Source organism: Megalops cyprinoides, chromosome 8, assembly GCF_013368585.1.
Source record: "Megalops cyprinoides isolate fMegCyp1 chromosome 8, fMegCyp1.pri, whole genome shotgun sequence".
NCBI classification, from domain to species: domain Eukaryota; kingdom Metazoa; phylum Chordata; class Actinopteri; order Elopiformes; family Megalopidae; genus Megalops; species Megalops cyprinoides.
Genome location: NC_050590.1, coordinates 14,384,431 through 14,409,813, shown reverse-complemented (window position 1 = coordinate 14,409,813; position 25,383 = coordinate 14,384,431). Strand labels below are relative to the sequence as shown.

Here is a 25,383-nt window from a genome sequence, read left to right as displayed (position 1 = left end):
CATCAACTCTTTCATTAATTCAGATCATGACAGTATTTAAATTGTTACTTGTGGCATCTTCTGAACGGACTGAGCAGTTAATTGCACTTTAAGAAAGCATGCACATGTCAATTAGTACACCCACTTCCCTGGCACAGTAATATTGTATTAAATGATGGTACACACACACTGACAGGCAACAATGTGTGGACCACTTTGGCCCGAAGACCCAGATGGTCAGTGTAGGCTTCCCTTTTTTGCTTTGTTACATTCTTGGAGTTTCCTATTCATATACAAGTACCATTCTTTACCAGGTTGTGAGCACTAGTATTCCTGAAGTTGTTAGAACAATTTGAACTCTGTCAAATGTTATAATGTGTTGTGGCACCATCTTGTGGAGAGGAGTTGTACTGTTTTCTTTGTCTCCGGAACCTATTTCAATCCACTCCCTCACTGTCTGTCTGGTTGTTTCAGTCACGGCTTGTAGTGAAAACTGCCCTCAAGCTGCTCATTGTGTTTGTGGAGTACACTGAATCCAATGGCCAGCTGCTAATTCAGGCTGTAAACACTGTCGACGGCAAGAGGGGTGAGTGTTGTTTTTATTCATGCTGATATGGACTGTGTAGAGAAGAGTCCCTAAGGTGAGATTTATGGATCACGCTGATCTGGACTGTGTCTGTGTTACTTTTACTTACTTTTATGCAGGGGTGAAGCCCTGGTCGTACCTGACTGAAATTCTGGAGGAGAGAAATGGGTCAGACAGTGAGCTGCTGGTGTATACCATGACCCTCATAAACAAGGTACACTGCTGTCTCACTCATGCTGATAACATGTTTCCTTACAGGAAAGCTCACCCGCTTTAGAGCTCAAGCTCTGCTGCAATGTCTTTTTTTTTTTTTTTGCCCACCACCACCCCCTCCTCATTGGAGGACCTCTTTATTAAGCTCAAGAAGAAAGGCAACAGGATCAATAATATTACTGAATTACAGCAAGCAGATGAAGGCGAAGACACAAAAGAGAAAAAAAAGGATAACAACAGAATAAAATAAAGAAAAAGAAAACAGAAAAAAATAAATAAATAAAAATACATACAGTATTTATCAATAGTCTTTTGTCTCAATACTAGCAAGTGAATGTCCTCCACCCAAAACCAATGCCTTTTCTTTGGCGGTTACACATTTAAACCAGCTGCATACAACATGCATAATTTAAAAGCAACAAAAAATGATGAACTGTAATACACATTATTGCAAGAAGGATCGCAAGTTAAGCTGATGTGGTATAATTTTGTAACAATTATAATTATAATTTTGTAACATATGCTGCCTCTTCAATATAATTATATTGAAGAAATAACTTTATTTAAACTGTCTCCATTTGACTTCAAACTCAGCTTACAAGCATACACTGTTCAGGTATTGCTAGTTTAGGCAGGTCTGTTATTGGTTCAGCCTCCCTCAGTGCAGCGTGTGATTTGTAACCCCCTTGTCTGTTCTTGGACTCAGACTCTGGCAGCACTTCCAGACCAGGATTCCTTCTATGATGTCACTGACTGTCTGGAGCAGCAGGGTATGGAGCGCATCATGCAGAAACACGTGAACAGCAAGGGGACTGATCCTGACCTGAAACAGCAGTTCACTATATATGAGGTAGGACCCGAAATGACAGTTCACTATGTGAGAGGGGCAAAGAGAAACTGTGGGCAAAGAGGTTCACTGTGAATGAGGTAGGACTTGAAACTACAGCTTATTATATATGACGTAGGACCTGAAACAGTATATCAGTATATCCCAGGCAGGATGTGGAATACCAATTCTATCTACTACCAAAGTGGTAATATCTGAAATGGCAGTGAAGTATATCTGAGATAGTGAGCTGCCATTTCATGTTCTATGTATGATGTAGGACCTGAAACATCAGTTCACTATATATGAGGTAGGACCTCAGATACCAATGCTCTGTATAAGTGGAAAGATCTGAAATGGAAAGTGTAATTAAGTGAAGTATATCTGAGGCAGGACATCACTCTATACAGTATGAGGTAGGACATGAAATAGCAGTATTTCCAAGGTAGGACCTAAGATATTGCACTGAATTAGCTGAAATGGATATTGGTTTGAGCATTGAACCGCTGGACAAGTCTGGTCAATGGGAAGCATTAATAACGAGGCAGATTTTAAGCAGTGCAGTCTGATATAGCAGTTAATTTGAAAAGTAAGTTCGAATAGAGGAAATAAGTGAAAAATGTGAAACGTCAGTTTCTGTCAGTTACCAGATTGATTTTTGGATTCATTTTATGTAACCTTTGTTTTGTGTTTGACTTTTTTGCCTTTTTGAATGTGAGTTTGGGGTAACAACCATGTTTTTTTGTATTAGCCCAAACTAAATTTCATCAAACAATACTCCATATGAAGATATGTTTAGGAGTGCATGTCTATGTTCCTGATGTGCAGAATGCTCTGAAGTACGAAGATGGAGAAGTGGAAGAGGCATCACCGCATATTCGTAAAGAGCGCAGGAAAGTTGCCTCAAACGTAGAGGAGGGGCGAAAGAGCCGACGGTCATCAGGACAGAGCCTTTCGGATGGGTCATTCGCTGTCACCTCCCCCTCGTCTTTGAGCCCCACCACTGGCAAAGGGAGCCCTGGCTTGAGCAGGACTACCTCCCCTCAACCCTCTGAGCCCATTACCCCAGAAACAGCCATACCCAGCTCCAGCTCCACAGACTCTGGATCTCAGAGATCTTCTCCTATACCACCTGCTGGGTCCACTAATGGTACTGCTGTCTCCCCAACCGACCAAGAGCAGCAGCTTCCTTCAAGCACGTAAGTGTCTGACAACACGGCTTCTTCTGTTCATGTGCTTGTGCATGCTATGCATTAGGGACCTGCTAATCTTGGGTAAGCAGATGCGTGTGCATGCTCTATCTGTGCACCATTACCTATGTGTTCACTGGCTGGAGCTCACTGCTTGAGGGCCAAATCAAACCAGGGAATTGCACAGTGATTCATTTCAACATAGCATGAAACGCATGGAAGCAATCTTAGAATCAGCTCAAGAATGAGAAAAGCACTTTCTTATTGGGACAGTCCTTTTGTCTGCTGTTCTAGAGAAGATTTAGATTAGACAGCAGCACAGAAGGAGACTACCACTTCAGTCTTCAGTTTATGCTAGTTTTTGTCCAAAGCATTTTTTCATCATAAGAATAAGAATAAGAAATACTTTATTAATCCTGAAGGAAATTTGAGCGTCACAACTGCACCGTCCGACACACATCAAAACAACAAAGAATAAATTGAATAAAATAAATGAGAGGTATAAAATACAACAAATAGAAAGAAGTTTGTGCAATTATGTGTTGAGTTATCGTGCAAGTTATCGTGCATGTGCTATGATTATATACATAGTATAAAATGAATTATGAAGCAAGAATAAACAAGGGTAAGGTTATTGCTATTATACAGTATGAAGTGCAGTAGAAAAACAGTTATTATTGTACAATATGCAAAACAATGTTAACTGTATAGTGCAAATCCTGACCAGATGTCTAGAAAATAGTTATTGTCCCATGTGCAACGATATTGTGTGTGTGTGTGTGTGTGTGTGTGTGTGTGTGTGTGTGTGTGTGTGTGTGTGGGGGGGGGGGGGGGGGGGGGGGCGGCAGCACAGGGCATCAGGTGCCAGTCAATCCCATGTTGCAGCGGAAAGGGGATGAGTTGTAGAGTTTGATGGATGCAGGCAGAAAAGACCTTCTGTGCCTCTCAGTGGAACATTTTGGGGAGATCAGCCTGCCACTGAAGGTGCTCTTCATCTTCACAAGCCCGTCATGGAGAGGATGGGAGGTGTTGTTTAGGATGCTCACCAGCTTGTTAAGCATCCTTCTCTCCGCCAGCGCCCCTAGTAAGTCCAGCTCAATTCCACCACCTATGACAGAGCTGGCTTTCCTGACAAGCTTGTTCAGTCTGTTAGCGTCCCCAGCTTTCAGACCACACCCCCAGCACACCACCGCGTAGAAGATGACACTGGAAACCACAGACTGCTAGAACATCTGCAGCATCTTGTTGCAGACGTTGAAGGATCGTAGTCTCCGCAGGAAGTAAAGCCGACTCTGGCCCTTCTTGTAAAGGGCCTCTGTGTTCGTAGTCCACTCCAGCCTGTCATCTAAGTGCACTCCAAGGTATTTGTAGGAGTGGACTACTTCAACTTCTACACCATGGATTGCGACAGGGGTCCAAGCAGATTTATACTTGCGGAAGTCCACAACCAGCTCCTTCGTCTTGCTGACGTTTAGCTGCAGATGGTTCAGGCTGCACCACTCCACAAAGCTGTCTATCAATCCCCTGTATTCTGCCTCCTGTTGCCCCTTGATACACCCCGCGATAACAGAGTCATCAGAGAACTTCTGAAGGTGGCATAACTCTGAGTTGTACCTGAAGTCAGAGGTGTACAAGGTGAACAGGAAGGGAGAGAGGACGGTCCCCTGGGGTGCCCCTGTGCTGCTCAGTACTGTCTCTGACACACTGCTCCCAAGTCTCACATACTGTGGTCTGTTGGTCAGGTAGTCAGTAATCCAGGTCACAAGCAGGGCGTCCACTCGCATGCATCTGAGCTTGTCTCCCAGCAATAAAAGCTGTATGGTGTTGAAGGCACTGGAGAAGTCAAAAAACATGACTCTCACAGTGCTTCCAGCCTCGTCAAGATAGGAGTAGGCCGGTGCAGCAGGTATATGATGGCGTCCTCCACTCCGATGCGTTCCTGGTAAGCAAACTGCAGGGGGTCCAATGCTGGTCTGACCAGGGGTCTGAGGTGGGAGAGGACAAGCCTCTCCAGGGTCTTCATCACATGTGATGTTAACGCCACTGGCCTGTAGTCATTTAAGACCTTGGGGTGCCCCTTCTTGGGCACAGGGACCAGGCATGATGTTTTCCATAGCGCAGGAACCTTTCAGAGTCTCAGGCTCAGACTGAAGATGTTTTGGAAGACTCCACAAAGCTGTTCAGCGCAACCCTTAAGCACCTCAGTCCCCACGCCGTCGGGGCCTGCAGCTTTGCCTGATTGGAGTTTTTCCAGTTGCCTCTTCACCTGGTCAGTTGTGATGGTTGGGGAGAGTGGCGAGGGGGGAAGGGCAGTCCCCGGTACAGGGGCCTGAGAGGGTCTGGAGGGGGGCTGTATGGTGATATGGGAGGTGTGAATAGTCGAGGGGCTGGGGGGAGGGTGGACCAGGGCTTCAGTATCAAACCTATTGAAAAACAGGTTTAACTCATTGGCCCTGGCCACGCAGTCCTCTCTCACACGGCTGCTGGTCTGGTTGTAGCCGGTGATTCTCCTCATGCAGTTCCACACCTCCCTTGTGTTGTTCTGTTGAAGCCTGCACTCCATCTTCCTCCTATAGGTGTCCTTGCCCTCCTTGATCTTGATGTTAAGTGTCTTCTGGACCCTCTTAATCTCCTCCCCGTCCCCAGCTCTGAAGGCCCTCTTTTTGTTATTAAGGAGAGCCTTAATGTCACTGGTAATCCAAGGTTTGTTATTTGGAAAACATTGTACTGTGCAGGTGGGGATGACATTGTCCACACAGAAGTTGATGTAGCCCGTGATGCATTGAGTAAGCTCTTCTATATCCTCTCCGTGAGGCTCAGTCAGAGCATCCCAGTCAGTAGCCTCAAAACAACCCCTGAAAACATCAGAACCAGTCTTTGAGAAGGCAAGACAGAATATCGGGTGATCTTTATGAATGAACTGGTTTAGGTTCTCTGTGTGGTATAGATATTAATTAGCTTGTTTAGGCTTGCATTTGAATGAATCACTACATTGGGCAGCCACAAGAGATTAAACACAGACATACTTGGGTTTAAAAATGGCTGTTCTTTTTCCTCTGGATTGCAGTGTGTCAGAAGCCAATAAAGCTTATTTATGCAGTCTCTCTGACTCTTGTTGAATGGCAATACAATTTTAATGTGGTAAAGGAAGTTGACAGATGTTAGGCTAAAGTTATTTAGTTCGTGTTTATACAGCAGGCCCTTCAAAATATAACTCAACGTGCACTCAACATTTTTATAAAGACTGGTAAAGCAATTGGGGCTAGCTGTTCCTGTTATTAACCCAATGGAAGAACCCGTAATATTTTCAGTGTCTGTAACAACAACAACCCCCCTGCCCCCCAATGCTGATGACTGACGTGAGGTATGTTTACACGCTGGAGATTACTGGAAACACTAACTGGGGGGAAGGGGGAGTATAACAGAAGCCCCCAGGTAGGCAGAATATCTACACATGTGGGGGAAACAAATCAGTTCACCAGTGACAGAGGCATTTGATTCGTTGGCCCTGTCATTTTCCATATGTGCTGACATGTTGCCAGATTGGCCTCTGCTGTGGAACGCTAAAATGCATGGCCTGAAACGCATTGACCAACAGTGACCTGTAGGGGAAGCTCACATGCACCAATAATACAGTAAATATTCATGATAATTTAGTACCCTGTGTAACGGAGGGCATTGAATCACCTTATCAAGCTAGGGGGCTTGTTTGTTTTGTTTATGCCTCTGAATTGAGCAGTGATCTCTTGTTGCCATAAGCAATTATTGTCATTTATTGAAATCATTAATACCTCTTAAACCTGCAGAGTTAGCCCGTGAAACCCAGTTTTACCATGCTATATTGCCAAATCTATACCCATAATACAGGGAGTGAATTGTTTGCGCATTTCCCCCACAAATTCTTTGTGCATTTCCCCAACAAAATAAATTATAGTTGCCCTCTGTATGGCACTGTGGCTATGAGGTCAGCCTGTGTTCATTCATTTACTTGAGCTTACATCAGTTTTATAGGATGGGTGATTTTCAGCTCACATGTTCTTGGTTTTAGGCGCTGTGATAATCTTTTTTTCAGGTCATACTATAATGTAAGAATCTAATCTAAATCTGTAAAAATACCTAAAACTAGCTGTCATTTCAGTAAACTCGGGCACAAATATGTTTTTAAATGTGCATTCAACTGGTGGACATGTGATTTCTCATTGTGTAATTGTGGAAAGAGAGCTTCGAGTTTATTAAGCCATGATGTGTTCTTAAAGAGGGGACTCAAACAGCAGAGGTACAATGGGTCTTACTACTCCTGATACCTGTCCAGGTCAGTCTTGAGATGCTGAGGCAGCTTCTCTATGAGCCTTTGACTAACGATTCATTGTCAGCATCACCATTTAAGAGAGAAAACATTTTCTCCAGTAACACAAGAAGATTTTGTGTTGTTCTCAGTTTGCATCCATGCAACAATTTTACTATCATTTTGCTGCAGTGTTATGTGATAGTTGAATGAGTCCAACAGTCCTTGAAGGACCAGTTTTCATCTCCCAGATTACCTCCTGGGAGCTGTTTAGCAGAGCAAGTAACTCAAACCACCCCAGAGAAACTACTCGTTTAAGTGGACTTCTCTGATCAGTAGATATTGAGCCCACCCACAAGCTGTCTGTCTCAATGGATAAAACAGGCATGTTAAGAGAGGTGCCTTGCTTTGCTGTCTGAATCATATGGTTTGTGTCTTTAGGCACCATCACTGAAAAACACCAATTACATGTGAAATATTTACATGTTTAGAAGTATCATTTGTGCATTTGGTATACTGAAGATGGATATTATTGAATAAATGAAGGAAATTTACAGCATTATTTTCTTCAAAAGGCAGTATGAGTTTAGGAGATGAGCATTCTGTCAGCTGTTTATAGTACATAGTGCTGAATAAGGGAATCACAGTACTAGTGCAATACTGAACAAGGAGTCCTCTCTCAGGCTTTAAAACATGTTTTCTCCACCATTTTTTCCCCATGTTTGGTGTGGGCTTTGTGAGTCATGAGCTTCCTGACGTATCCCAGGGGAGGCCGTGAGATGTTCCCTGCGTGGAGGAGGGCTTTGGGAGCGTAAATCTCCGAGAGAGAAGAACATAAACACCACAGCATCCTTTCAGCACTCTACAAGCAAATGAAGGCTAGCAGTCAAAGCAAAAAAAAAGTCATATGTGGAATATGTGCCAAAGTTGTCTTGTATGAACATTGGCTTCAGTCTACAAATGATTAATTTTGCCTTGAATGTTTTGCTAGAATGAAGGTGCAGGAAAAAAACTGTGTCATTCACTTTTGTGTTTGACCTCACCAGGAGCACTGAGGCATTGCATGTTGGGTCAGCTTGTTGAGATGTTGTTGGTCCACAGAATAGGTTTTGATTGGAAGGGTACAGGTGCCATAGGTTTTTTTTTTTTTCTTCTTTAAGTTTTGGATACAGCCAAAGGAGTCCAAGTATATGGGCAAGATGGGGAAGGGTAGCAGTTGAGAGAGCACAGAGGGAGGAGCAGAGCAGAGAGTGGAGCAGGGCTTACCCATCAGGTGACAGCAGAATGATGTGAAACCACATCTAGTAGGAACCTGAGAGAGGCAGGTGAAGTGAAGGAATGGATAAGCACTGGGATAAGGACCTGAATCCAACCTTCATTCCAGTTCTCCTTTATCTGAAAGATTCAGCAGTACAGACCACCAACAGAACACTTCCAGCTGGACTAAACTCTGCTGGAATGGTCTTCCGAGTCACAGGACCAGTTTGAGGTCTTATCCACCACTTGCTGTGATTTAGTTTGGAATAAGCACGTTACACTGCGGGTGACTTAATCTGATGTGGATGTTGTAGATCGTCAGGTATGTGATGTCCTGTGACGTGCCATTCTGAAAATACTGAAATTGCTACGTGCCTTTCTAAGTATAGCCCTGGAAAATAAAAAACATTTTATTCTGTTGACAAACCCACTATATAAGTGGAGAGCAAATATTTTACTTGGAACCCATGTTTCTCTGAGTAGACCAGCAAGAATCTTTTCTCTGAATTTTGTCAGAAATTGAGTATGCAGTGTGTGTGTGTGTGTGAGTATTTATTTGTACCAGCAGCTGTGACACAAATTACAAGTGGACTTGACTGTCAGTCACACTAGATACATGCCTGGCTTTTGACCAACCATCAGAAATGGTGGATACACAGCTGCCAAATGTGCATTGTCCTTTGGGATATGCTTGTGTATCAACATATTGAATTAGTTGCTTTTGCATGTTTATGTGCTGTTTATATTGATTTTGGCTGCTGGAGCTCTTGCTTGCCTGTTTTTTCTCAGTGAAAGTATGCTGTTACGACTTTGTGAAATTCTGTCATATTGTAAAGTTGCAAATTAGTCAGGGATAAGACATGATGGAGTGTGCATGAACCTAGAACAACATTGCTCCGAGGTGTGCAGTAAGGCACCGAGCCATAGGCATGGCTATGCAGTTATCCTAGGAGAATGTACGCGCCAGAGTGTCTTATCGCACTTATAAAACGGGAGCTGTGTCCCATAAATCAGAAATTATATATATATATATATATGCTGTACTTTTCATTTAATACTTCATAATACCTTTATTTTTAAAGTCATTACAATGCACAATAAAAACAGTATCCACCCCACCTTCCAAAATACCTGCTGCTGAGATTATTCATTATTTTGGACCTTGGATCTGCGTAAGAAGCATATATTTCATCACTAATGCTCTTTGCTCTTTTTTGGCATAGCCAAAACCATCTTGCAAATGAATGTCAGTACCAGAGGTGGGAAAAGTCTGAGTGAAGAAAGTAGATGGCCTCACAGCATTTGTTCCAATCACTTGGATTTTATAACAACTTCTCAGCCAGAAGTGGAACTAATTAGTGAAATCAGCTAGTTCAGTGCATGGGTGGAACTGATACATACAAGTACTTATGCTTCTAAGGACTGGAGTTTTCCACCTCTGATCAACACAAATCATAAATGCTTTCATTGACCTAATCACATGTATAATGATTAAATACGTATTAGCTTTTCTTCCAAGTATCTTTAGCAAAAAGCTGTATTTACTTTCAAACATTACTAAGTAATGTTTTGTGTGAAATTACAAATATTTAGCACTACTTTTACACTAACCAGAGTATAACTGAACACTTGGAATAATTTTCAGCCAAGCAGGATATGAAAGTTTTTGAACCCGTTTCATAAGTATGAAACGCTGGCATATTGCATATACATTCAACCAGTTTTTTTGTGTATCTCAAGTGTTCACTGTCCTCACAGCTGTATCAAGGGTGATCTGTTTCCTCACGGTTTTTTCTTCTTTCTTAAGCATGCTATTCTATGTACTGCTGTGAAATCACTTATAGGATGCTTACTGGCATTGTGGGTCCCATGCTTGGTTAACCTAACTTTCTCTCCTCTCATGTAACTACTCATCATGCACTTCTCTCACTGTCCTGGTCCTTTCATCAGGGGGCGCTCTTTCATCAGTCATTATATGTCTCCTTCGGGAATTTCTAGAAGGTCAAGGTTGTTTAAGAAGGCGGGGTCAATAACCGAAGAGCCTTCCCCAATCTCCAGCAGGTCTGTAAGCGGTTCCATTGCATTTGTCTTGCTGCATGTTTAACCCTTTTCAGTCTAATCTTAAGGGCACCTTTTTTTTTCCAAAAGTTCCTTTAGCACTCTTTTTCTGGATTTTTTTTAAGTATATGGAGTGCAAGGGAAAATCAGAACCATATTCTGTGTTGAAAGAAACTTTTTTGAATGATCTGACTACTTCAGTCTGATAGTGTATAGAATATGATTAAGATGTATGTAATGATATTTTCTTGTTTGTGCATTGCATTTTTGCCTTCATCATATATGCCTCAAGTATTCAATACTTACCCCATAATGCATACAGATTCTTTGGCTATCCTAGATACTTAGCAAAACTATCATTTTAAAATGGCTCGCTGCTTGATCTAAGTCTAAATAATGATGCATTATTATTATGTGTTGTCTTAGCAGTGCAATATGTTAAGATGCTTGAGTACAGTAAACTGTGTTGGTGGAGGCTTGGAAATATTCTGTTGCCTATTACACACATTGGTCATATTTGCATGTTTAAGGGACATGAAAGACTTAGTTAAGTGGTTTTCAAAGGAGAGGATTAGTGTTTCCACTACTAAAGTGTCTTGTAAGAGTTCTCTCCCTTCCACAGTTGAAAGGCTTTTGTGGAAAAAAAACATTCAGTCCATGTATTCTTTCTCTGATAATGTCAGCTTGGCAGACAGACCTCAAGGAGAGGTGCAGTGCCAACTTAGAAAATTCTGTGGTTTGGCTGAGCTTGGAGTGCCTCCAAGATAAAAAAAAAAAAATACCCATTGAGCGTGTTATCACTTCCTGGTCGCATGGCTTTTGACACACAGATATGAACATTATGGGATTCTGAGTGACTTCATCCTGCAGCATATGAGTTTGAGACTAGTTCTATGTAATGGTGTCGTGATGCCTCCATATAACATTAAAAGGCACAGGAAAAGAAGACTCATTTAAGACAATGTCAGTTATTATGTCACACATTTTTTTTGTCTCAGTTTGAAAGCAGAACGATAAGTAGTTTTGCTTTAAATTATTTATTAACACTTTGCAGTTGTTAAATTGGCCCCTAACTTTTCAAATACTTTTTACTGGTATGTGTTATTACCAGTATTTTTACCAGTATGTGTTACTGCCATCATAATTGTTATTATAGCCATTACTGTCAAGTAGTTTGTTTGATGGAGCTCAACTTGAGCTATAAAGTTAATTAAATAAAATAAATTGCCCTGTCTCTCCAGTCTCTGTGGTCTGGATAAATGAAATATTGGATGAAATTGAAGCGAACATTCCAGTAATGGATATCCATAGTATCGTTGTAGAGACAAGTGAAATTATTTTCTCTCATGGCTTGACCGCTCATAGTCCTTTTTGTTGTCATTGAAGCTCTGAAAAGACTTGAAAAGATTATCCTTGGAACAGACAGGCAATCAGACGTACAGTACAGTGCAGTTCAGTGTGGCAGTCGCTCTGTGTGAGGGAAGACACACACACACACACACACGCACACACATAAAGTCTCAGCGGAGGGCCCCCAGTGTGCAGGACGGCTGTTTGACGGACAGGGCTGACAGGAAACACTGTTGTCTGGAGACGCAGCACCGCAGCTGCTGCCCCGTCACTGCTTTGGCTGCTACTCACTCCCTCTCTCTCTCTCTCTGTTTGTGTGTGTGTGTGTGTGTGTGTGTGTGTGTGTGTGTGTGTGTGTGTGTTTTCTCCCTTTCGCAGTCCGTCTCCCACAGACTCTGCTCCCCCAGAGAACCAGTCCGAGACGCTGCCGGAGCAGCCGCAGAAGAGGACCGAAGGCAGGGGCATCTTCAAGTGAGTACCCACCACACATGGGGTGACAGGGAAGTTTGTACTGCTGTGGCAGGCCCTGAGTGGTTAGAGCTGTTACGGGCATATTGGTGGGCTGTATGTTTTCAATGTACAGAGAAACTTTGATTGTTTGTTTGAGGCTGCGTTGTTGTGATGCAGGCTGGCAAAGGGAATTAATCTTGATTGTGAGTTTAAGCAGCTCTGATGATGATGCCTGTCAACCTGTAATGTCTTCAGGAGATGACAGCAAGTCTGTTATGTTTTAAAAGTCATCATATCAAGCCAATTGTCTGCCATCAATACCTGCTGACACATCTTCTGCTAATCTTTACCTGAAGCAACTCCTCCGTGTTTTGTTGACCTTAATATTGACTTAGCTTTTAAGCTTTTCGTCATTTCTTGTACATATTAGTTTTTACCACTTTCCGCTGCTGCTTGTTAACATCATGTATTCTCATAATTGAGCTAGAATTCAGTCTTTCTGTTTCACTGATAGCTGTTTCCTTCTCTCTTCTCTGTTCCCTCATAACGTTTGGCTGGAATCCTAATCTCTTTCCTTGCTGTTCTGCCTTCCAACATTCCTGTCTGCTTCAAACCTCTTGCCTTTTACAGACTACACCAAACCGACACTGTTTGGTAAGTAACAACAGCACGGCCAAAGAATGTGGCTTTTGGAGGTGCTATGATTTTAAATCATTGTGAAAGTTAGTAATTTGGGGGAGAGAGAAAGAAATGCTCCTCAGATGCCTCACCGCTCATACGGTGAGGGAGCACAGGAATCTTTATGATAACAAGAAGTATATCATTTCAACCTGTGCAGCTGCATGTTCCTCAAGCACAGCTGACAATTAATCAGTAATTTAGTTAAGTCTGGAATCATATACTTCATAATATACCCCGCAACACATATGCATATACATTTCTACAGTGTATATACAGAAGGTGAAATTAGGTCCTAAAACTAGGACCTAAACGCAATAGGTGGCGAAGTACAGTACTTCAGGTTCAGCTCAATGCTTTCCTTTTAATCTGCATCTATCACCTTGGCTTCATCCGCTTTGATCTTATCCTTCCTTTCACTCCATATAACTGCTGGTTTCTCTGTTATATGACATGTGTCTGAAAAGTGTCTGAAATTGTATTCTTTGTCTGTAGTGTCATGTACAACACAGGGAATTGTACGTATAACTTGAGTCCTGATCATTTAGAATTAGGACAAAGACATATCAACAAGGTTTCTGTTAATATTGAAGGTGATCGGGAACAATTTACAACAAGCACTGGGTGCCCGTGAAAATGTATCCCTCTGTGTAAAACAAGTGTCTGTCTGCAGCCCAGAGATGTGTAATGTAAATATGGACAAGCCGGTTCTGAAGAAGTTTGAGTGAGTATGGATTTGCAGCTCAAATGTGGACGTGAGTTCTCTCTGCATGATGCGAGGAATACGGGGCTGAATCTCTTGGTGCTTGGAGCCTATCACATTGAGGTGTCTAATTGATGGATGGACTTGATTTGAAAATGCATGTGATACCTGCTTATAATTTGATGAACATGTTCACCCCAGTGAGTTTATGCAGTGCTAGAGAGATAACGAGCTGTGCACAAATGCTTTCAGAAAGCTGAATGTGCTGTATATTACTCCTCCAAATCTTGAAGCTGAAGGGAATTCCATGCACAAGTGTTTGGGCTAATAACACCATTTCGTAAAGGAACGGTACACCTAAGAGTAAGAATACACAACTCTGATGCAGATCTTTGGTCGTTATGGATTACTTCACCAGTCCACTCTGAGTCGAGCATAACTGTATTTATGAGAGCACATCACTACATGTCCTCTGTCAAAGAGAATAGGTTACATTATATTCATTGTGGTGAGATGCTGTTGCAAAAATCTGAAGCTTACAGTGTGGGTGCATAGCTGTCCCCGGCACCGTATTAGTTAACCTTCCCTTAATATGTTTCATTTGGTTTGTTCAGTAAATGCATGTTGTGATCAAATGAAATAACAATGCACTGTTGAAAATATAATTTATACATTTTGTGAATGTACCCAACCCTTTACTTTAATAGGGTTATTTAGGATGCTTTGTGCTCAGGGTGGGAAGGGAAAATGAGGCGAGTGTGTTCTAATATGTCAGTGTCAAAAGTGCCTTCACTTTTATTAAGCTTATGACACCTTATTAAGACACCTTAATAAGGGCACCTTGAAAATGGTTTTATTTATTCATGAAAGTTTTGAAAACCACAGGACTGATTTATGTTCTCAGGGTAAGACCACTGCAATTTTTCCTCAGGGTGTTCTAGATGGTGGGGCTTTGCTTTTGTTCAATCACTGCTCTCTGTCAGCTGTTCCCTACGGTAAACTGAAATCAGATGGTTTTGGCTAAGGGATGTGGAGATGGGCTTGGCTTCTCTCGCTGGCAAGGGTTTGAGTGCAGAGGGCGTGAACAGGCTTCTTGTGGTGGGGCTGAAATGTGGTGTTATGCTGAGAGGCGGTGGCGGACTGTGTAGGTGAGGCTGTCATGAGTACGTCTCTTTGAGGCGTGCACAGTGCATCACTGTATCACTGTGTGCCACATGTAAAATACCTTTAATAAATACAGAAGTGGCTCATTTAAATTATCCTAGTTATCCAACCAATTTCTCTTACATTTATATTAGTCTTCTTTATGCTTTTGTTTGGAATTTGCATTTGCATCAGTTGCTAGGAAGTCATTTGTTAGTTAAATCAAAATCATTGTTAACTTGGGTCTTTTAAATCAGCCATTTCTGTGTGCAGTCTTGCCATTACTTGCCTTTAAACATCAGAAGCTGATTGAATTGTGTGGTTTGGGGCTTTGAGTTTTGCCGTCTTGAATCTGCTGATGAGTCTCCTGGTAGCGAGAGCTGGGCATGTGTTGTGTAAACTCTTCTCACGCTGTGCCCCGTGGCCCTGCCCCTCCCTGCCCCTTACCATCGTCCTGCAGAGACACATTCCTGCGCAGCCTGGCCGCCACCCAGTGGGATAACAGGAAGAGGCAGCCCTTCCACAGAGTCCTGTCCGAGGACCGGGCATCTCAGGAGGGGAGCGTCTCCCCGGAAGGGGAGGCGTGCTCTCCCACGGACTCCAGCTCTGCCACTGAAGGTACAGTGCTAAACATCCCCTCCCAGGAAGCACACTGTCTTCCTGTGTGGGTTACACAGTCTCTGTTCACACTGAATACACATTTTATGCAGAACCAGAGCTGAAACTGTGATCTCTCTGATTGCACAACAGCAACTCAAGGGGGAAAAAATGGATGATCAAGTAAACAGCCAATGGGTTTGTAATTACCCATTAATATTGTGATCACATTTTCTAAATGAGCGCAATTGATGTACTGCTGTCTATCAGGCCATAACTCAAACAAGTAGTACAAAGTACAAATTATTTAGTGTAGTCTGTATTGCATTTCAGGCTGCCATGTTAAAAAAATCACTCATTCAAGGTCACTCATAGTTTTCACCATAGCCATAGGCCTTAGCCATAGTGTGGTGAGAAAATTAAAGCATTTGATATTGTCAACATGTATTTGCATCTACAGAAGGGAATGTATACCCATTTCCTCATTGATATAGATTTTGTGTATATGAATGAGGCAGTGGTGGAGAGGCATTCTGGCTGTGATGAGATTGAAGATAAGATTTCCCATGAAGTTTCCTGACCTCCCCTTGTCTCAGGAAGCCAGGCTGTGATCAGCAGAGAATACGTTTCTGTTACAGCCAAAGAGATGTAAATGAGTGATCAATGCTGGAAACTGTCGCACAGAAGAGCATGAAAAGTCTTTTGGCAAAAGAGAACAGAGGAGGGAGAGGGTATTTGCATAGTAATGAAAGGGAAACATTTTAGGGTGGGGGGGGGGGGGGGGGGGGGTGGGGGTGGGGGAGGCAGCACTTTCGCCCATGCCTATGTCTGACACTTTTAGACAGAGAACTGGCCAAATAAAGAGAACCACAACTTTACTTACAGAGAGTTTAGTGCCTTATGGGTTTAAAATTGTGTTGCCATTGCACTTTCTACAGATGTTCACATTTTTCATGAAAATGCATTGCATGATGTTTTTATTTTGTAATTTTTATTTTAAATCAAAATGAGCAAAACATTCTTGGGTGCACTGGGTCTTTCTCTTGAACATATGCACCCATTATTGACTAGCCTCCATCTGAACTGAAGGGACATCTGGAAGGCTTTTTCCAAAGTAAATTTAAAATTTAGTCATACTTTTACGTTTCATGTATATAATGTTGTAAGCGGTGAAATATGCAATTGTTTGTATAGTTTTACTTATAAAGATTAGTATGCACAATAGTATGCCCAATTTTCAGTGAGCTCTGTGGAGCTGTGGATGTGACTCTGACCCTGATCTGTGTGTCACAGAGACCAAGCTGCCCAGGGGACTGAAGCCCCACAGGCAGGGGGGTGAGCCCAGCACCCTGGAGCAGTCTGGGGACATACAGACATCTCAGAATGAACCAGGCAAGAGACCGGCCCCTCACACTTCCTCTCTCCAATTCCCTCTCCAGCTCAGACCTACCATCTGAACTTTTGTGCCTCAGTGAATCAAGATATCATACATCTGAGATTGTGACTTCCTAGAAAGACCAATAGAATGCTAATCCACATAACTCATATGCTGATTTTATGTCACAGGAGGAACAAATGGAAGGGAAATCAAATCAAGCTTCTAGCACTAGCCATCATAACATACTTTCATTGTGCAGCACTGATTGGACCGATAAGATCTCCTGCTTTTGTGGCTGACTGCCAAATTACTCCACCCTAATAAGACCACTGCCTAGGGACTGCAAATTTGTTGAAATTGGAGTAATAACCATCGTGTTTAGAGAAGGAGCAGTATATGTTTTCCTACTTCTGTTTTGATCTGCCCAACAATTAAGTTAGTCTGTAGCAGTGCCTTGTGTTGGCAGCAGCAGTCCTTCGTAAAGACTTTAGGATGGTTCTTTGTGGCAACACAGAGGTTTGCTCCAGTGATGGGCATTTTAAAGGTAAGGCCTTCATAGCAGCCAGCTTTGATTTTTTTTTTTTCTTTCCTTAAAGTTTTTGCAGTTGATTGCCACCCTGGTTTCTGGATGCTATTGAAATTTTATGAAGTAGGATTTACATTTTGATGCTAAAAAAAGCAATACCGCACTGTGTGATATTGCTGTGTGAATATGGCTGTGTTCTATGAAATGCCTGTTTGAGCATTATATTTTAGGGATATATTTAAGGAGGCAGTGATGTATTTAAGAGTAAACAGAAGCACAAGTGTGGATATGATGATGACGATGAGGATGATCATGAAGTTGTTTATAGAAAGGGTGCTGTGCTAGAAGCTGCCTGAGCACAGTGAAGAGGCAGAGGTAGAGGGTGTATGAAGGTTTTTTCTGCTTGCAGGTGGAGGAGTCCAGCGGCAGGGCAGCATTGTGGAGCAGCGTAACACCCTTTCCAGTGACAGGAAGTTCATGATGGACATGCTTTACTCCAAGAGCACATCAGGGTCCCTGCAGACACCTGGGGAGGAGGAGAGCCCAGAGGAGAGGGGGAGGGAGGTCATGCCTTCAGAAGGACAGGGTCTGGCCGAACGTCTCTCCAGCCTGCAGACCCGTCTGCAGCCCAGCGAGGACAGCTCTCGCCGGGCAGAGCTAGAGGGTCTGGGGGGCACTGCGCAGGCTGCCAGAGCACGGCTGGCAGAGGAGCAGCAGCACCGGAGGGTGCGGCCACAGTACAGCATCGACGCAGAGACTCACTCCCGCAGCCTGGAGAAGACCATGATGACCCCACTGTCTAGAGACAGCAGCCAAGGTGCTTGGGACCAGCTCCAGCCCAGCATCAGAGCCCTGAAGATCAAAGACCTGGACTTCTCTGACCTCATGGAGGAGGAGGATATTGACGTCCTGGATGTAGACTCTTTTGACTCTGGCATGTCCAATGGGGGTGCGATCCCCCCTCCTCCTCCACCCATGGGTGGCCTTGGGGCCCCTCCCCCACCCCCTCCTCCTCCACTTGGTGGTGCACCACCCCCACCCCCACCCCCACCTCCACCTGGAGGAGGCCCTCCTCCCCCACCACCTCCTCCAGGTATGCCTCCAACACCCGCTTCACAGGCCCCTGATCCTGCTTTTGCAAAAAAGAGAAAAACAGTGAAACTTTTCTGGAAGGAGCTGAAGCAGCCAGACAGCCCCAGGAAGTGCAAGTTTGGGCGTGGCACAGTGTGGGCATCCTTGGACAAAGTCACTGTGGACACTGCCAAACTGGAACACCTGTTTGAGTCGAAGGCCAAAGAGCTTCCTGTTACTAAGGTATATATCACCCATTTACCACAGCACTTGTATGGCTGACAGCCGTCCATTGCATTTCCAAAATTAATTTAAAATGCAATAAAATATAATCCCTTTATTTTGAAAATTGCCATTACTTACTCACATATAAGTAACTTCATACCGTAGTTATTCTGTAGTACTAATTAATTAATAATTAATTTACGTAGATATTTGGCAGAGGGCAACAGAAGCAGGTTTGCGTCAGTTTGTTTGCCTCAGGTAAGTTGATTTTTGCGGCACTGTCTTTTCCAGAAAGGATCTGAAGTGAAGAAGTCTGAGATTCTCGTCCTTGATTCAAAGAGAAGCAATGCCATTAACATCGGGATGACTGTGTTACCTGCGGTCCATGTCATTAAGACCGCCATTCTTAATTTTGATGAATTTGCCATTAATAAAGAAGGCATTGAGGTAAGACTGATGCAAGTCTCCTGCTGTCTGTATACCGGCTGCATTATACTGGCAACGTTTTACCAAAAGTAGAGGATAGATGATGATATATTTATGTGCTATATATGATTTGGTCATCACAGGACATTTTAAAAATTGGCGATAAAGTAAATAATGTGACAGTTATTTATTCCATATTTTATCTAGAACTTATTTATATTTTACACTGATCTTAAACCACTGGTTATAGCCATGCAAGAGGATGCACTGTAAAATGCAGTTCTGTGCAATAAAAAATACTCTCATGAAAATGATCAACAGCATGAACATCCCTAAAATGTCTTTGACCAGTTTTCTCAAATAGAAAACAGCAGACCATTCTTGATGTCATGGTCCACCCGAACAATAAAACTGTCTGTCCCATTTCTCATGCTGTCACAGAAAATCCTGACAATGATGCCAACTGAGGAGGAGAAGCAGAGGATTCAGGAGGCTCAACTGGCCAACCCAGATGTGCCCCTGGGGACCGCAGAGAAGTTCCTTCTGACCCTGTCCTCCATCAGTGGCCTGGCTGCCAGGTTACAGCTTTGGGCCTTCAAACTCAACTATGAGACCCTGGAGAAGGTCTGCATTCTTCACTCAGGAGCATAGGGTATCACACAGGGCAGTGCTAGTGGATGCGGGATCCAACCCCATTCAGACCTGCCTTCAAGCAGCTTTTTCCAGCGAGGCGTTGTGTTTGTGTGTGTGTTTGTGTGTGTGTTTGTGTGTGTGTTTGTGTGTGTGTTTGTGTGTGTGTGTGTGTGTGTGTGTGTGTGTGTGTGTGATGAGGGTGGTGCATTCCTATGGACATCTGAGTGAAGTGATTGCTAATTCCTGTTTTAGATAAATATATACAAGGCATTGCTGTCATTAACTGTGAACATTACTGTGCAGACATACAGGTAAACTCCATTTCCTGTTCCCACTGACTCCATGAATGTTTTGTTCTAGATACAAATACAAAAACTAATGACATAATAAGGCCATTGTAGGCCACAGGGAATAAAATGAAACAAATTAATTCCAGATTACTTTATAGTTGCAATGTTAATTCTTCACCACTAGAGAGAAACACCAGTTAATGAATCTGCTGCAGTTAAGAATATGAGCCACTCATGGTCCCTGTATGTGTTTGCTCTTGTTATTATTTTTCAGGAGATTGCTGAACCTCTGTTTGATCTGAAGTTAGGAATGGAACAGCTCGCCAAAAACAAAACATTCAAGCGCATCCTAGCAACCCTTTTGGCCATTGGAAACTTTCTCAATAGCACCAGTGTGGGTGGTCTCCTAGTATAATATTAGTACTAGGCCATGTATTGTATTGAAAATGTAGAAAATAAGGCTGCATCTGTGCTTTTTATTTAGACTGACTTGCTTTCAATGGCTGTTTTGTCTAAAGCACACTGGCACTCTGTGACTCGCATCTGTCTTGCAGGCAAAGGGCTTTGAGCTGAGTTACCTGGAAAAGGTTACGGAGGTGAAGGATACAGTGCACAGGCAGTCCCTTCTGCATCACACCTGCAACTTTGTGGTGGAGAACTACCCCGACACAACTGATGTGTACTCCGAGATTCCCTCCATCACACGCTCTGCTAAGGTGAGCCACATGTTCCAGGGGTTGCCCTGACTCCAGACACCTCTCATTACGGATATCACCTCCCAGAAATCTTTACCCCTGCGTGTGGTTAGCTAAAATCTCTCTGAACAGAAAACAAGTCACACGCACAGTTCCTCATAATTAGAAACAAATCAAATAGCAATCAAATAAAAAAAATCAAATGAGCACAACACATAACAGCTGGTTTATTTTTGTTGGGTTATTAAAGGTTAATTCTTAGGGGATGTAGGGGCTTCTGGGACTGTCCAGTGATATTTGATCTAATGATACTGTTTTTAGTCATTCATTTTTTTCTATTCACATTTTCTGCAGGTGGACTTCGAACAGCTGTCAGACAACCTGGTGCAACTGGAGAGGAAGTGCAAGACATCATGGGATAACCTGAAATTAATGGCCAAGCATGAGACCAAACTGTCTCTGAAGAACAAATTGACAGAGTTTCTGAAGGACTGTACAGAGAGGATCATCATTCTGAAAGTGGTGCACAGACGCATCATCAACAGGTGAGATGGCCTCCAACAACCTCTCCTCTCCTGTGCACCTGATACCTCCGTTCCTTTCCCATCCACATATTTGCTCCTGGGATTTCCTCTCCTTGTGAGCATCTGGATAAGAGTCATTTATTATGCTGAATGAGTAACTGGAAAATATGAACAACTACAATTACTTCAGTAATTACAGTTGGCAAGCAATCACTTTTGACTTGTTTACTACCAAGCTAGCATATTAATATCTTTAATTAGCAAAATAGCAGTTTGTTACACTTTCAGCTCACAGATTGTAGTCACTGCTGTTATACCTTAGAACATGGAGAACAACCTGATTTTTGTAGTGTATATCCAGCTATATGAATGAACAATATAAAAAGTCAGCTATCGAAGTTGATGTGAATAAATGTGTTTGCTAAGTGAATTATGTATTTGGGAAATGGCATAGACAATTCCTTTGAGTAAAAGTGTTTGGGTGAACTACAGTGTGACTGCAAAGGTAGTGAAGTTTTGGATATCTTTCTGGCAGGTTCCACTCCTTCCTGCTGTACTTGGGTCAGCCATCCTACTCGGTGCGGGACATGAAGGTGACTCAGTTCTGTAAGATAATAAGTGAGTTTGCCCTGGAGTACCGCACCGCCAGGGAGAGGGTTCTGACGCAGAAGCGCAAACGGGCTGCACACCGCGAGCGAACGAAGACACGAGGGAAGATGATCACTGAGGTGAGAGCGAGTGGGCAGCCGCAGCAAGGCTTCGTTCAGCCCACCCCCTGCTGCTTGGCATACTGAACCAGCCCCATTATTAGTGGCAGGACCGTACATTCACAATCTAAACATTTAGCGTTTGCAGGACCTCTTCATAGAGTTTGTTATATGTTGTCCAGGAATTGATTTTTTGATGAGAAAATGATTTTATCCCTAACCAGAGTTGTTGTGAAGGCTTTAATATTTGCATAGTGGCAGTCACATGGTAATGGATGTTGGATAGGATGAGAGAGGAGTATCTTCTTTGTCATCTTTCAGACTGAGAAGTTCTCCGGAGCTGTCCCCCCACAGTCCCCGGACAGCACAGCACCTGTTTCTTTGGTAACAGAGGCTGAACCAGCCCAGGAGGAGCATGAGAACATGAAGAACATGCTGATTGCCACAGATCAAAGCAACCTCCGCCGGAGTCGCGCTGTCAGAAGTAAGGGACCTTTCTGTGCCTGGAACAGGCCAAGGCTCACTGTTCAGTGTGTTTCACAAACCTGTTTCTAGGACAGTATTCTTCCCATGTCTGCAACATCACTAAAAACCACCAGAGAAGTGGTGTTTTTGCTCTGGGTCTCATGTTGCTGAGGTACAGGGACTGTTGCTGCTTCTAATGTTTTATAGAAGCAGTTTCGGGCTAATGGTGAGATGGCTACATCATTTAATGTGTGTGCTAAACTACACATTGAGTGACAGTTCTGGTGCTCTCTAAGTGATGGTGTTATCTTGTCAGAGGGTGACCAAGTAACATTTTTTTGTTTACTCAGTGATGAAATGCGGAACTGCAGTCTTCCTCAGGAATGCATAGGCTTATTGAATGAAATATCCTCCAGATAATCAGTCTGTTCATTGTATTATACTAGGTTTAGGGCGGGTCAGCCCATCTATTATGGCAGCAGCCAAAGAGGACAGCACAAGCTCACAGGACGATGCCACAGATGAAATCATGGACCGCCTGGTGAAGTCTGTCACACAGAATCCCACAGAGAGACAGTCCAGTCCGAAAACACGCAAACGCTCCCGTGTCAACAGGAAGTCCTGTAAGTATTCAGTGTCTGTATGCCATGTTCATCTACTTACATCACTAGTCATGTCTCACTTAAATTACTTATTCTGGGAGTTATGCATAAATATATTGGTGTTTTTTCCACAAGTCACAAACTACTACAAACTAAAAAAGTAACAGCCAAAAAAATCTTTTCCCATTAGTTGCCATTCTGTAGATTTAGTCTCAGTGTAACCTGTAAGCACAACATTACTGTACCATGACTATGTAACACATCTCAACATAAGTCCTCTTTTGACTGTAATTGTGGGAGTGTTTCCTTCCTGTCTGCTATGCAGTAGATCTGGAATGAGCTGAAGCCAGAGGAGGAATGCCAGTCAGCTGCCCTGTCTTCACAGGACATTAATAATCCTGCTGTATAAACTTAGACTGCCATTTCCGCCCACAATACAGCACACCAAATAACCTGTTCTCTATGAGTTTTGGTTTGTGATCAACAGATAGCTCAAAGTGTTTTATTTGACCTCTGCAGGAAAATTCCTGTCTGTGTTTGCAAACTTCACAGGATCCCTCTGTCCCCGTGTCATCAGATCTAGTTTTTCATTTTGACAGGTGACATTGGCAGTCCCTCTATGATGTAAAGCAGTAGATGCTAGTCCTGTTAAATCAGGCACACAGCAGACTAATCTTTTTTTCCACATTCTTGGGAGGGGGGGGGGGGGGGAATGTTAAAGACAAAGAGGGTAGAGCTTGCAGAGTAATGTGTGTGCTATGTTTCAGTGCGGAGGACCCTGAAGAGCGGGCTAAGCTCGGATATGGTGCAGGCCCTAGGGCTGAGCAAGGCCAGCGAGCAGCTGTGATGAGACCTGCCTGGACTGAGACACAAAAGAGACATGAGAAATACAAGAGCAACGTCTGACAAACTACACCATAAGGACAAGGATAAGAGAAATCCTACGACAAGGGCTTAGAGGACAGCCCAGTACTGAGGAACACTTCAGATAGAGCTACAAGTAGCCTTCCAGGTGGAATATGGATTAACTGCACGGGCTTCAGTCTTATGTTTGTGAAGGTGCTAAAACTGTATCATAAACAAAGGTATTTCATTTGACTTTCTCAGATGCCCCACTAAGAGATGATTTTTTTCTGTTGAAAGACAAGATAAGAATAGATGAATCTCCATATCTGAAAATATATATTTTAGTGGAGCAAGCTACAAAATTTTCAGTTATTAGAAAATATAGGTCATGATGTTACATACTTTTAAGCTATGATCAAAATTTTAAATGAAAATGTTGTACAGACATAAGTACTTTTTGAATATATTGATTAGACAATATGTTCTCAGTCAAGAACGTTCTATGTTTGTTCACGATAAAGTTTCCTCATCAGGACTGTAAAAAGGAGTACCATCATGGTCTTCTTGAACAGAGGTCAGGCTGATCATAATATGTATGTGCCACTTTGGTTTTTAATTAATGCAACACCAGTTTGGCTGTTGCTATGTTGTGTTGGTGTTGAGGGTGATGTTTTCACCTGCATCTTATGCTGATATACAGCTCCATTTAAATGGGCTTTTAATTTGTTGTCCATTCCCAATGAATGCCACCGGCAGGAGCACAGTGTATGCATGAATTGAGAGGGGAATTGTGTCACATCATTGCCATCGTTAATGCAGTTAAATCAGTATTATTATGATCTAGCCGCTATGACCTCTGTCACTCAATGCACAATTTATGTTTTTTTTTAACTGTAAGGAGTGGCTAGGGTGCCATATGGACTGTTTTAAGCATGCAAACCTGAAACAGATCACCTGTAATGCCTTAAAAATGCTAATTTTGAGTATTGTGAAGGAAGTTATGATGGTGATATAGCTTTTTGCACTGGGGGTTTTTGGTGTGGTAATATTTGGTAACATTTGCATATCACATATGGAATATACTTCCTTTAAATCTGTATTCTTTGAAGAGCGAGATCATTATAGGTTTGTGTCATTATGAATAATGTATGTTTACATGATGAATGTATCAGTGTAGGTATGTTCTCTTGTTTAAGGAATCTCTCCACCACTGTTCTGAGGCACATCTGCAGTAAAACTATTGGCCTGTTGAATACTATCTCACCTTGCTGTGTTTCTTTTCACCCATGTGACGCTGAAGCTGTACTGTAACTCATTTAAAACGTAAACATACAATATGCATATGTGATCAAATGATTGATATATCAGTAATGAATATGGCCCAAAAGAGTGTCATCCCTTATAATTAAATAAACCTTTTCAACATATTTTGAGTGAGATTCTTCTAAAGATTAAAAGTGTCCCTTGCACATTTTCTTTGTACGATTTCATACATTTTTTTATTTTGACTATATGTGCTTATGACAGTTTTGATTCTGACCATAAGGTATTCAACTTGGGAATGACGTCTTCATTTTTCTCTACCTCCCAGACGTCTCCAAAGGCTCAGCCGCTGGTACACGCACGTTGTATTTTGAGAATTATGTATACGATAAAATGTTCTTTTACTTTTTGCCCATA

At 42.6% G+C, this 25,383-nt stretch overlaps 1 protein-coding gene across 4 annotated transcripts in view; it reads left to right on the top strand.

Moving 5' to 3' along the window:
* fhod1 (formin homology 2 domain containing 1) overlaps nucleotides 1-23,973 on the top strand; it is a 49,060-nt gene extending 25,087 nt beyond the window's left edge. Inside the window, exons 7-26 of one of the 4 annotated variants that reach the window (XM_036534583.1) lie at nucleotides 454-565; nucleotides 685-779; nucleotides 1,485-1,628; nucleotides 2,433-2,803; nucleotides 10,287-10,397; nucleotides 12,123-12,215; nucleotides 12,825-12,848; nucleotides 13,546-13,596; nucleotides 15,179-15,336; nucleotides 16,609-16,707; nucleotides 17,629-18,533; nucleotides 18,807-18,962; nucleotides 19,383-19,565; nucleotides 20,139-20,258; nucleotides 20,419-20,580; nucleotides 20,914-21,104; nucleotides 21,619-21,811; nucleotides 22,112-22,274; nucleotides 22,702-22,878; nucleotides 23,625-23,973. In XM_036534583.1, coding sequence (XP_036390476.1) covers nucleotides 454-565; nucleotides 685-779; nucleotides 1,485-1,628; nucleotides 2,433-2,803; nucleotides 10,287-10,397; nucleotides 12,123-12,215; nucleotides 12,825-12,848; nucleotides 13,546-13,596; nucleotides 15,179-15,336; nucleotides 16,609-16,707; nucleotides 17,629-18,533; nucleotides 18,807-18,962; nucleotides 19,383-19,565; nucleotides 20,139-20,258; nucleotides 20,419-20,580; nucleotides 20,914-21,104; nucleotides 21,619-21,811; nucleotides 22,112-22,274; nucleotides 22,702-22,878; nucleotides 23,625-23,704 — 3,588 coding nt within the window. In that variant the 3' untranslated portion in view covers nucleotides 23,705-23,973. The remainder of the gene's footprint in view (nucleotides 1-453; nucleotides 566-684; nucleotides 780-1,484; nucleotides 1,629-2,432; nucleotides 2,804-10,286; nucleotides 10,398-12,122; nucleotides 12,216-12,824; nucleotides 12,849-13,545; nucleotides 13,597-15,178; nucleotides 15,337-16,608; nucleotides 16,708-17,628; nucleotides 18,534-18,806; nucleotides 18,963-19,382; nucleotides 19,566-20,138; nucleotides 20,259-20,418; nucleotides 20,581-20,913; nucleotides 21,105-21,618; nucleotides 21,812-22,111; nucleotides 22,275-22,701; nucleotides 22,879-23,624) is intronic. The other 3 variants (XM_036534587.1, XM_036534584.1, XM_036534585.1) reach the window with 3 other exon arrangements.
* Nucleotides 23,974-25,383: the final 1,410 nt, after the last annotated feature.